The sequence below is a fragment of the Carcharhinus amblyrhynchos genome, chromosome 21 (assembly GCF_965287045.1).
Source record: "Carcharhinus amblyrhynchos chromosome 21, sCarAmb.v2.hapA, whole genome shotgun sequence".
In the NCBI taxonomy this organism is placed as follows: domain Eukaryota; kingdom Metazoa; phylum Chordata; class Chondrichthyes; order Carcharhiniformes; family Carcharhinidae; genus Carcharhinus; species Carcharhinus amblyrhynchos.
The window spans coordinates 6,841,001-6,854,687 of record NC_137344.1 but is presented as its reverse complement, the minus strand read 5'-3'; the positions used below and the strand labels follow the sequence as shown (position 1 = coordinate 6,854,687).

The window sequence follows — 13,687 nt, the reverse complement described above, 5'->3', positions numbered from 1 at the left end:
CACTAGTAGATGATTGCCAACCAGAAGAACACCTATTTACCCCCATTCTGTTACTTAACCAATCCTCTATCCATACTAGTACGTTACCCATAGCGCTATGCAGCAGGCTTTTGTGCTTCACCTTCTGCCTTCTGGAAATCCACCACATTTGTTGGTCCCCTGTTGTCCACCTTGCTTGTAATGTCCTCAAAATGTCACGAAATTAATTAAACATGACATGCTTTCATGAACCTAGGCTGCATCTTCCCAACGGGGTTATTTCTTCCTTGATGAAAGATTCAAGCATTTTCCCCACTGCAGAGGCCCACTGTACTCGGTATTCAGAGGGTGAGGAGTGATTATGTAAATTGGATGTGTTCTCACTGGAAGAGGAGCTTTGAGGTTACTTAATTGCTCTTTTGGATTCTAAAGAGAATAGATATTGCAGAGAATGAATAGCTATTTCATCTTGCCCAGCACAGAAGAACCACAGGCCATGGCCTGAGCTTGAAGGGGGTAAATTCTGATCTAACCTAAGATATAGCTCAGAGTTAATGGTTGATTTGTAGAAGAGGCTCTTGAAGGAGATGGTAGAAACAGTTAATTCATTCAAATGCAAATTAGGTTCTTTCACGAAATAGATTGTGTATGAGTAATTTTAGGTGCAACATATGGCAAGTGTCGCAAGCTTGGGAGGGACAGGTTTTTAAAAAAAAAAATTCACAGACAATGGCCATCACTGGATAGACCAGCATTTTCATTGCTCGTTCCTCATTGTCTTTGAGAAGGCGATGGTGAGCTGCTGAACTGCTGCAGTCCATGTGATATAGGTATATCCACAATGCTACTTTGGAGGGTATGCCAGGATTTTGACCCAGCGACAGTGAAGGAATGATGATGTAGTTCTGAGTCAGGTTAGTGTGTGGTTTGGAGGGCAACTTGCAGGTGAATTATGTTGCTAGGTTCCCAAAGCTTTTCCCATGGGGTTTTGCTTGCCATGTTTGGGTCAGTTGTGCACCAGTTAATAAAGATTGATTGCTGTGGTTGGTCAAGAATTCTGTTCTCATTGTTTGAAGCAATTACCAGCATGCTAATACATGAACTCAGTGGACTTTGGTCTTTTATTGTCTAGCAATTCCTGTGCTCCTAAAGGAGAAGTAAGTGAAACCATTGTCAGAACACATGGTCTGCACGTTGTCTTGTAATGTAAACCTGACTGCATATAACAACCTGTCAAAACACATTTTGGCAAGTAAACTTGTCATTACTGAGCTTGCACCCTGCTGCTGGAGAGCAGAAAGGTGTCTGGCTCTGTGCCAACTGGTACCTCACTGAAAGCAAGAGTCAGCCTGTTCTAGTTCAGTCTGTGCGCTTCAAGTTTTGGTTAATCTACTTTCTCACATTCTCAAACTAAGGAAAAATATTGAGTCACTGAGATGTAAAAACATTTTTATTGTGAGTAAATGCTTTCATGTTGTAAATTTAATTTGCAGATTTGGAACACTTGATGCAGGCAAGGCAGCAACTTCTTACCACAGCTAAGCGATGGGATTCCACTTGTAAAACTATTGTAGAATTTGAGCCAAATGAAACTACTGACTTGGAGAAAAGTCTCCTAACCCGGTACCAGATTCCGTTATCTGCAGACCAGCTCTTCACACAATCTGTGCTTGACAAATCATTGACCAAATCTAATTATCAGTCTCGATTACACGATTTACTTTATATTGAGGAAATAGCACAGTATAAGGAAGTAAGCAAGTAAGTACAATGTGACAAATGGTAATGTGCATTTCATTGTTTCCCCAACTTAACCCTCTCTATCTTTATCTCAATGGATTTGTTTGTTAAAAATAATTTGTTAAGCAGTTCCTGTGTGATAAACACTCAAGGTGGAAGTGTTCAAATCTGAATCCCTGCAACACTGCAGAATAAAATGTTTGTTCTGTTTATCTTTGGACACCTCAGCTTTCTACAAAGGCTTTTCATTATTTCATGTTTTGACCATGAAATGCCTTGATCAATAGAACTTTTATTTTTCTCTGGGTATTTCATGAACACTGACTTGCTACAGGTACTAAATAAATTGAGATCAGAGATGATTCAGTTATTCAAGAATGACCTTATTTTCCAAGTAGTATTGAGGATGCAGAGGGGCTGCAGAAGATCTTGGACAGGTTAGGAGAGTGGGCAAAGAAGTGGCAGATGGAATACAATGTGGAAAAGTGTGAAGTTGTGCATTTTGGAAGGAGGAATGGAGACCTCGACTATTTTCTAAATGGGGAAATGCTTAGGAAATCAGAAACACAAAGGGACTTGGGAGTCCTTATTCAAGATTCTCTTAAGGTTAATGTGCAAATTCAGTTGGCAGTCAGGAAGGCAAATGCAATGTTAGCATTCATGTCGAGAAGGCTAGAATACGAGAGCAGGGGTGTACTTCTGAGGCTGTATATTAGGTTCTGGTCAGACCCCATTTGGAGTATTGTGAGCAACTTTGGGCCCCGTATCTGAGGAGGGATTTGCTGGCCTTGGGAAGGGTCCAGAGGAGTTTCACAAGAATGATCCCTGGAATGAAGAACTTATCGTATGAGGAACGATTGAGGGCTCTGGGTCTGTACTCGAGTTTAGATGTTTTGGGGTGGCATGATGGCACAGTGGTTAGCACTGCCACCTCACAGCTCCAGGGACCAGGGTTTGATTCCCGGCTTGGGTCACTGTCTGTGGGGAGTCTGCATGTTTTCCCCATGTTTGCGTGGGTTTCCTCCCACAGTCCAAAGATGTGCAGGTTAGGTTGATTGGACATGCTAAATTAACCCTTGGTGTCCTGGGATGTGATAGGCTCAAGGGATTAGCAGAGTAACTAAGCGGGGATAGGGCCGAGGTGGGATTGTGGTAGGTGCAGACTTGATGGGCCAAATGGTCTCCTTCTGCACTGTGGGGACTCTGATGAGGGGGGATTTTACTGAAACTTACAGGATACCGTGAGGCCTGGATAGAGCAGACGTGGAGAGGATGTTTCTATTAGTAGGAAAAACTAGAATGAGAGGGCACAACATCAGGTGAAAGGGACGATCCTTTAAAATGGAGATGAGAAGGAATTTCTTCAGCCAGAGTGTGGTGAATTTGTGGAACTATTCTGAGGAGGCCAGGTCTTTGAGTGTCTTTCAGACAGAGATAGATAGGTTCTTGATTAATAAGGGGATCAGTGGGTATGGGGAAAAGGCAGAAGAATGGGGATGAGAAAAATATCAGCTATGATTGAGTCTGCTCTGCTGTTCAATGGGCTGAGTGGCCTAATTCTGTCCTTACCATAAGTAAGTCTTATGGTCTTACTTTCACATGGGGGGGAATATTGATTTTAATTTGAAACTTTTACTTAGCTGTTCACTGATGTCGTGAAACAGTGCTAAATTTCTGCTACAGCATTGACTTACACATTGATTTAGTCAACAAGACCTATCTACATATAGCTTTGGAGTTGTGTTTTTTCTGAACATCTCACCTGGTATGTTGTGGTATGAGTCACAGAGATTAGGAGAGTCCCAGGTTTAATTTATGGTTTCTGATTACTTTGTTTATTTAGTCAGACGACAGTAACAATAGTACGATTGGCTTTAGTACTTGTGGGATGAGGTTTGGGAGGAGTTGGGAGTCGACATTGGCCTCTGTTCCCATTCCTGATTGGCCAATTCAGCACAGGATTGGGATTGAACCCAGGATTTGCTGATCTTTTTACCTGGGTGTGTTTACCCCATGAATTTGAAGGTGGGAATGGTTAGTTTCCCATTCATATTTTGAGAATTTCTTATTCATATCTTTTGGATCTAAGTTGACCTAATTCTTTTATTGTGGGGTTGGAGGCAGCACGGAGAACCTAGCAATTGAAGTTTGAGTTTATCAAAGTCATCAGTACAAGAAGAATTTTGACTGTATCTTGACACATCAATTGATATGTCATCTGTTTGCTTGAATTCCTCCAGGGGGAATAATTGGAAGCTTTATTAAAATAAAGTTTAAAAAAAATGTAGCATCAATGCCTCCACCAGATGGAGCACTTGCTTCATGCTGTCTGGGTGTTACGCAACGCTGAGATTGTCACATAGATCCGTATAAAGTGCTCTGTTTGGAATCTGGGCCAGCCTCCAATGAAAGGGAACCTTGGCTCCACTGTTGAGGAGTGTTCCACTATTTGCTTCGGCGGGGTGAGGGAGAGAATGTAGAAGAGCCAATATTTTAAAAAATCTATTAGCTGCAGGAATAGAAAAGCAGTGATTCTGTCATTCGTAATTCAAAATTACTTGTGCACATACTTCACTTTTGGGTTTTTTGTAGACTTAACTGCCAAGAGTTGCACATTAGGAGTGATGTCCACTCATTTTGTTTTAAACCTGGAGCTTGCTTTGATCATCACTGCAAAAAGCCCTCCTATTTCCACATATTTAAACAGGTTTGCAATCTATCAATTCTCTTCACCACTTATACCAATTCAAGATCAGAGGGAGTCGGATCGACCAACACTGTCACATCCAGTACCTAACTGCCTAACATCTAATGTCCCAACCGACGCTGGATGTTAGGCAGGATGGGACGCCAGTCCATTATACACTCGTGCACAAACGTGGGCAGTTTAGCATGGCCAATGCATCTAACCTGCAGATCTTTGGACTCTGGGAGGAAACCGGCATGCCTGGCGAAAATGCGCCCCGGGGGGTGGGGGGCGTTGCGGTGGTATGCGACATTCACACAGACACCCAAGGCCAGAATCAAACCCTTTCCCTGCAGCTGTGAGGCAGCATTACTAACCACTGTGCCACCATACTGTCCCATCAATTACTTATATTTGTCTTGGAGTGGGAAATGTTTTTTCTTTCTTTGTTTGTACATTAATCCACAGATTTATAATATTTATTAGCAAGAGGCCAGTTGGACGACTATTCTGCTTTTGGATGGTTTCAGTGGTTATTCACCTGTGCGTCTAGCTGCTACTAAACAATTTGATTGTTTAAATGTCATTGTTGAGCATCTCCTCTTTTCCAGTGTCCACTTATACTCATTTCTAGTACTGACCCTGGGCATAGACATTGCTTTTCTTTATCTTGAAACTCCAACCATGATTGTTGAGACCAATTGCAGTGCCCATAACATAGCCCAGATTGAGATCAGCTAATTCAGCTTAGGCTGTGGTTGAAACTGGATATATTAGAGTCATGGATGCATACAGCACAGAAAAAGGCCCCTTTAGTCCACAGCATCAATCAAAGGCAAGCTACTTAATTATTCAAATTCCACTTCCCAGCACTTCGCCCACTGCTTTGCATACTTTGGCATTGTAAGTACACGTCAAAATCCTTATTATGGGGGTCTTTTCCTCCATCACCTTTTCAGGCAGTGTGTTCCAGACTCCCACTGTCCTTTGGGTGAAGAAGTTTTCCTCACGTCCCCTCTAAACCTCCTACCCCTTGCCATGGATCTTTTTCTCTTATTAGTAATTCCCCCACCAAGTGGAAAAGTTTGTTCCTGTCTACTCTGTGCCCCTCATAATTTTATACATTGCAATCATCTCCTCCCACAGTCTCCTCTGCCCCAAGGAAAACAACCCCAGTGTATCCAATCTCTCTTCATAACTAAAGCTCTCCAACCCAGGCAGCAGCCTGGTAAATCTCCTCTGCACTCTTTCCAATTCTGTCACATCCCTCCCATAATGTGGATTCCAGAACTGCACACAATACTGTAGCTGAGGCTATATTGATCAGTATGAATCAGCTGCTCACTGACCAGCCCAACTCAAAAATCTGGCACTTATAAATTATATCCTGGATGATGCAGCACTTTTGTTTGTCTGATATATTGTGCCAAAGGGCTGCAGAAGGTTTGAGTGCCTTCCTTGTGGGGGCAAAATGACCTTTGGATTTGCTGCCATGCTTGAATGTTTTGCTGCTGCAGGATAGAATCATAAAATCCCTACTGTGCAGAAGGAGGCCATTCAGCCCATTGAGCCTGCACCAACAATAATTCCACCCAGGCCCTATCCCCATAACGCCATTTATTTACCCTGCTAATTCCTCTGACACTAAGGGGCAATTTAGCATAGCCAATCAACCTAACCAGCACATCTTTGGACTGTGGGAGGAATACCTGGAGGAAACCCACGCAGACATGGGAAGAACATTCAAGCTCCACACGCGGTCGCCCAAGGCTAGAATTGAACCTGGGTTGATGTGGGGAGAAGGTAACTTGTTTTTTTTACAAGACAAAGTAAATGAAAAAAAGGCTGTGTTATTGAAGGTCATTAAGATGTTAATGAGCTGCTATTAATGTTTCCCCATGGACTCTAAATGATAAGCAGTCCATTATTCTGTCTCGACAATTGGAAAACACATGTTGCGAAGTCTTTGATCACCTTGGCAGCTGTGCAGAGCAAGAGATGAACCGTGGAAGCAGGTTCTCTGATTTTCCTTACGGAAAAAAGTCAGTTTGTTTGGAAAGGAAAAGTCTGAAGGCAGTAGGTTTTTCAGTAGAATATTGAGAGACAGTCAGATTGCCAAGATTGAGAGAATTTGGGATGCAGGTGGGAATAGCTGAGTAAGGTGACCCACTGACCTGAGGAAGCTTGGTACATTCTTTATTTTGTATTATTACAGGAAAATCAGTTGTATTAAATGACTTTTGGGTACAACAGTTACTCTGTTCACTTTACTGAGAAACAAAATATCTTATAAATTGTTTGCAGTCTCATCTCGTGTTTGGTTCATCTTTCGAGTTTGGAGAAGTACATGTGTGAAAAAGTCATAAGAGGGCAGCCTTGTTTGGTTACACTATTATACAAGTAGAAATCAGGGCCGAAAAAGTCAACTTGCATAAAAAGTAAGACATAGGAATGAATAATATAATGTCCGATTCAGGGGTCTCTGTGGCAGATCCATATTTGTAATGTTACTCCTGTTAGGGAGAGAAAGGCCTATTGGATGTTTTTCCAGAAAGCTAAATAGTCATCAAAAGAAATATTCAACTATTGAGAAAGAGACCTTGAGCTTGATGTTGGCCTTGCAACATTTAAGATTTATGTTGCCAGCAAATCATCTGAGATGATTGAAGTTTCTGGAGAAATTTAAGGATAAAATGCAAGACTGTTTAGATAGAGTTTATTATTACAGCCATTTAATTTGAAAATTATACATGTGGCAAGAGGACAGAACGTGATTGCTGATGCCTTATTTAGCACAACTTTGATGAAAGAAGGAGGAAGGTTCAATGTTGGAAGAAAAGGATTGAACTGGACTATACTCGTATTATATTTTATTGATTTAATAAAATGTATGTATAACTTTAAGGGCGTTCAAATAGTCAGTGGATAGGCATGTGGATAAAATTGGAATAGTTTAGGTTAGAGGGTCATTAGATTCGTTCCACTGGTCGGCGCAACATCGAGGACCAAAGGGCCTGTACTGCACTGTAATGTTCAATGTTCTGTTAAGCATTACCTCAGCACTTAATTGTACTGATTACAGTCTCTGGTAAATATGTAGTTCTGAATAGTTAAAAATTTGTTACTCAGTTAATTAACAGTTAAGCCTCTACTGACTGGTTTCACCATGCCTCTTACACTTCTGAACTTTAATATTTTATTTTGACCAGAAATTATTGCAAAATCTATACCTGTTTATCAGGCCCTTAATTAAAGCAATTAGTGCCTGATAGAAAATGTGGATCAATATCTCATTGCCTCATAGTGATGAAATGTGCAACTGCTTGCAATGCGGTAAAATTGTTGACACTGCTCTATAGCCATAAGGTCATATATTTAAGCCCCACTTAGATGCGTAATTTAGGCTGACGTATAAGTATAGTTGTCAGTAACGCATTGTCCGATGTTCTGTCTTTTGAATGATGTATTGTGCACAGTTCTAGTCACCACACTACCGGAAGGATATTGATATATTGGAAAGGGTGCAGAAGAGATTTACCAGGATGTTGCCTGATTTAGAGGATATGGGCTATGAAGGAAGATTGAACAAATTTGGATTGTTTTCATTGGAGCGTCGGAGGATAAAGGGGAACCTGATGGAGGTTTACAAGATTATGACAGGCTTAGATAGAGTGGATAGTCAGTCTTTTTCCCAAGGTTGAAGGGTCAATTACTAAGGCATCGGTTGAAAGTGAGGGTGGGGGGGAAGTTTAAAAGAAATGTAAGGGGCAAGCTTTTTGCACAAAGGATGACGTATGCCAGGAATGCGCTGCCAGAGGAGGTGATGAAAGCAGATTCTATAACAAATGTTCAAGAGGCATCTGGATAGATACATGAATAGGCAGGGAATAGAGGGATACGGACCACGTAGATGCAAGAAAATATTAGATTGGAGAAGCATTTGTTTCAGCACAGACTTGGTGGGCCGAAGGGCCTGTTCCTGTGCTGTACTGTTCTTTATTCTTTGTTCTATTGAACCAAAGCCTTATTGAGAAATTTGTGAAGGACCTCATGATACCGTTCAGAGAAGAGTTTTCTTGGTGTCCCGGTAAACATTCTTACTTTGTCATATGCCAACAAAACCAGCATAAGTGACTGCGCATCTCATTTACTGTTTGTGGGACCTTGGTACAAGTGAGTTGACTTGTCGTTATTTGCCTGTATAATAGCAACTGCTTCTTAATAACAATAAATTAGCTGTGAAACATTTTTGGGTGTTTAACGGCTGTAGTATGGGTTATTTTTAATTGCAGGTTCAATTTGTTTTCAAAGTCATATAAAAGCAGATTGTCCACCAAACTCAACCATGGCAGGGGAGGAGAGAATAAAAGGAACATTAGGACATGGCAAAAATATTAAATGACTCTAAATAAAAATTTGGATATATTTTTCATTTGTTTTCACTTTGTTTTGAAGGAATAGCAGCATTAGTATGAGAGAAATGTGGGTTTGTATGGTTCAGAATATTTACCCATCCAGGTACAAGCTAAAATCAAATACTTAAAAAGTGGCCGTATCGTATTTTGATGTCTGTAGTTGTACAATAAATAATTCCTGAGCAAATTTAAATTTGCATTGGTAGATGAGCTGATTAGGCAACTTGTGTGATTTTGAAGTTGAACTCATAGCTGGTTAGATACAAATCCTGTTGAAACCTGATTTCTGTGTGAAATGGTTTCTTAATAAAGAAAACATTTGTGGGATTTTGTCAATAAACTTGAGAAAGATCAAACCATGTTGGTAAAGTTAATTTGACAGCTCCTGCCCAAGCATAGTCACTGTCGAAAATCCATATTTAGAGCTGAGCTGTTTGACTTCAGACACAGAAATGGAATATTGTATATGAAGATGAGTGTTATCATTGAGGGCAGAGGCATGTTGCTGAAGCTTTTTGTCTTGCACTCCAGAATGCCAAATTTCAAATGATAAATTATGCTGTAGGAGTAAAAGATGCTGATAGGTTGACGAGTTGACTCTGCAGAGAGTCGGGGTCAATGGGTGCTATTCGGATTGGCGGATGGTGACTAGTGGAGTGCCCCAGGGGTCGGTGCTGGGGCCTCAGCTATTTACCATTTATATAGATGATCTGGAGGAGGGAACCGAGTGTAGGGTGTCGAAATTTGCTGATGACACCAAAATTGGTGGAAAGGCAAATTGTGCGGAGGGTGGTGAGAGTCTACAGAAGGATCTCGATAGGCTGGGCGAATGGGCCAGGAAATGGCAAATGGAATTTAATGTTGGCAAGTGCGAGGTGGTCCACTTTGGTAGGAATAATGGTAGGAAGGATTATTACTTACGTGGAGAAAAACTGCAGCAGGCGACGGTGCAGAGGGACCTCGGGGTCCTTGTGCATGAGTCGCAAAAACCCAGCTTGCAGGTGCAGCAGGTGGTCAGGAAGGCGAATGGGATGCTGGCCTTCATAGCGAGGGGGATTGAAAATAAAAGTAGGGAGGTCTTGCTGCGGCTGTTTAGGGCATTGGTGAGGCCGCAGCTGGAGTACTGTGTGCAGTTTTGGTCGCCGTACTTACGCAAGGATATTTTGGCCTTGGAGGGAGTGCAGAGGAGGTTTACTAGGCTGATGCCGGAGTTGAGGGGGTTGAGCTATGAGGAGAGGCTGAATAAATTAGGCTTGTACTTGTTAGAGTTTAGAAGAATGAGGGGAGATCTCATTGAGACGTATAAGATGATGAATGGGATGGATAGGATAGAGGTGGAGAGACTCTTCCCGCTCAGAAAGGATAGCAGGACTAGGGGGCACAGCCTCAAGATAAAGGGGGGGCGGTTTAGAACAGAGTTGAGGAGGAACTTCTTCACTCAAAGGGTGGTGAATCTCTGGAATTCTCTGCCCGTTGAAGTGGTGGAGGCTGCCTCGCTAAATATTTTTAAGACACGGGTTGATGGGTTTTTGATAAAAGAGGGGATTAAAGGTTATGGGGAGAGGGCGGGAATGTGGAACTGAGCCACGTCAGATCAGCCATGATCTTATTGAATGGCGGGGCAGGCTCGAAGGGCTAGTTGGCCTACTCCTGCTCCTATTTCTTATGTTCTTATGAGAAAGCAGTGGAGAACTATAGGTTCTCCAGGCTCAGATTTTTTTAAAAAGCATAGGACCTGAACATGTGCCTTTTGCAGAGAGCAGGTCTGTGTATGGGTAGCACAGTGGTTAGCACTGCTGCTTCACAGCTCCGGGGACCTGGGTTCGACTCCCGACTTGGATCACTGTCGGTGTGGAGTTTGCACGTTCCCCTTGTGTCGGCAGGGGTTTCCTCCAAGTGCTCCGGTTTCCTCCCACAGTCCAAAGATGTGCAAGTTAGGTTGATTGGCGATGCTAAAATTGCTTCTTAGTATCCTGAGATGCATAGATTAGAAGGATTAGTGGGTAAAATATGTACGGATGTGGGAGTAAGGCCTGGGTGAGATTGTGGTTGGTGCAGACTCAATGGGCAGAATGGCCTCTTTCTGCATTGATTGTATCTATGAATATATGTTGCTTTCAGCAAGTGTAATTGAGCCACATTATGAACTTCATTGTGTAGCTATTAGCTACTTGAGATTGTTCAGCAAGTGCTGCCCGATTATGGAATTGTGTTTAACAGTAGACATTTTGCTTGGCTTTTGCCAGCATGAACTGCTTGAGCATTGTCTGTACTTTGTCATAAACTGTTGAGGGAGGTTGTTTGATTCATTCAGCCAATTAGTGGGATGGATAGCCTATGTTTCTGACATCACACTGGCACTGAAACATTGTGTGGTAGGCAGAATGTCTTTTTGGATTGATGGCAACTTCCTGTTAGTGGGTAATTACTATAGTATAAATTGTGGTTGTTTGAAATTCAGCTTTCTTGCTTTTTATCCTGATAAGTACAAGACAAAAAGCTTCCGCAGCAGTTATCTTTTCAGCAGTGTTCAAGTTTTGTACGACCAAGTGACTTTTTAATACAACTGTTATTGCATTGAAATATTGTCAAATTTTAACCTTAATCATCTTGCGTCCCAATATGTGTATAAGTCAATTAATTCATAACTCATTAGGTGGTTTTAGGTGCAAATATCTGGGGACCTAATGTTGCAATTGCTGATCAGATAGATTAAGATATTGTACAGGTGATCAGTGAGATCCAGAACCAGCAATATGTTCTGCGCAAGTGGTGTGTAAAAATGTTGAGAATGGGCACTTTGGTGCTTAAAAGGGAGATATCAGTAACATGTTTACTGAGTAGTGAACTGTAAAATGTATAAGGATGCAATAAATGTGCACAAAATACTGGTAATAGTCAACGTTCAAGTCAATATTCACTGAAGACTTCATTTATTTGCAACAAACGAGTTTTAGAACAACTCATTTCTAAATAATTTCTGACTTAGTAAACATTTTTCCCTCCATTGTTGAGGTGTGCTTCAGAAGTCACTGATTATTATTGTGTAATGGTTTGAGTTTGTTGCAGTGTCACCCAGAAGTATTCATATAAATATGAGTTTGCAATAAGTATGATATGCAGTTGAGCTTCTTTCTCACACTCTATACACTCTGAAAATAATCGATCTAGATAATAAGTGCATACAGGGAATGTGACGTCCACATACCCACACCTATGCCCCAAAACTGCCTCCAGCTGCATCACAAACTATTGATTTTTTTGTATGCTGTCAGTCTTCGATGCATAGAGAGATTGTGTTGAGACAGATATCTTTGTTTTCTTACAAAAAACCTCTTCTGTTGAATTTGACTATTTAGTGTGCAGTTAACAGAATGCTGCAAGGTGAGACCTAGGGTATATAATTCTTCTGTCCAAGAAGTTGCATTTATATTAGATGCCTTGTGACCGTAGGACTTCCCAAAGCACTTTGCAACCAATAAAATCCTTTTGAACTGCAATCACTCTTATAATGTAGGGAACACAAAATAGCCCACATACCGCAATGTGATAATGACCAGGTATTCTGTTCCATTCATATTGGTTGAAAGATAAATGTTACCTTGGATACTGGGGAAATTGTCCCTCGCCCTCCTCCAAAATAGTGCCATGGAATATGTTACATCTACCTGAGAATACAGACAGGACTTTGGTATAGCATCTCTTCTGGAAGACCGCACTTCCTGACAGGGCAGCATTTCCTCACCATTGCACTGAAATGTCAGCCTAGATTTTGGAATGAGCTTTGAACCCTCAACTTTATGACTTGGAGTGCACCCCAGTGGCTGACACCTTAAATATTTAAGGTGAACACTGGGAACTTGTGCTTTACCACACTAACTTTTGTTCTGCTCGTGCTGAGGTTCCATGAAGTCGTCTAATTGATTTTGCTTCAAAAATAAACAGAATTTACTAAATGGAAGCAAGCTAATCAGCCCAACCAATCTGCAGATGAATTGGCTTTTCGTGCCACCAGAAGTCATCTCATTTTGTCCACCACATTCCTGTTTTCATTCACCTTCTTTATCTTCATCCATCTTATCTAACCTTCAATAGTTACCTAACTTTTACTGCAGCCATGAGTCCTGGAAATTAATCCCACAGCGTCAGCTACACGGAGAACTTTCTCTTCCTTTGTTTTATATCACACAGTTAATCTGGTACCGAAGGCCGATTCAATTGGGACTTCTCAGCGATTTCAGATGATCTGCTTGTCTCCAAACTGTTGCATTTTTAAATGATTTTAAATACTAATGTCACAATGGAAAATATCCTTTTTTTGCATTTCTCCAAATCAGCTTGTTAATGAATCTGTTGTGTCCTCTTTAAATTTGCTGCCTATAAACTGCGCCCACTGAGGTCTTGTGAAAGTTTTATCATTTTAACTCTCAGAACTCTTAGGACAAGCTATATTTGGCCGTGTTGTCCAGTGAAGGTACTGCCGTTACTTATAGAAACATATAAAATTATGAAGGGAATAGAGAAGATAGAGGCTGGGAGGTAGTTTCCACTGGTGAATGAAACTAGAACTAGAGGGCACAGCCTCAAAATAAGGGGGAGCAGATTTAGGGCTGAGTTGGAGGAGGAGCAACTTCATCCAAAGGATTGTGAATCTGAAGAATTATTCCCTGCCCAGTGAAGCAATTGAGGCTTCGTCATTGAATGTTTTTAAGGCAAAGATAGATTTTTGAACAGTAAAGGAATTAAGGGTTATGGTGAGCAGGCGGGGAGGTGGAGTTGAGTCCACAAAAAGATCAGCCATGATCTTATTGAATGGTAGAGCAGGCTTGAGGGGCCAAATGGTCTACTCCTGCTCCTAGTCCTTATG

General features: G+C 41.4%; 1 protein-coding gene across 6 annotated transcripts in view; it reads left to right on the top strand.

Moving 5' to 3' along the window:
• Positions 1 to 13,687, top strand: part of helz (helicase with zinc finger) — a 260,171-nt gene that overhangs the window by 72,968 nt on the left and 173,516 nt on the right. For all 6 annotated transcript variants that reach the window (XM_080209367.1, XM_080209368.1, XM_080209363.1 and 3 more), the window contains one exon: positions 1,473 to 1,740. In XM_080209367.1, coding sequence (XP_080065493.1) covers positions 1,473 to 1,740 — 268 coding nt within the window. The remainder of the gene's footprint in view (positions 1 to 1,472; positions 1,741 to 13,687) is intronic.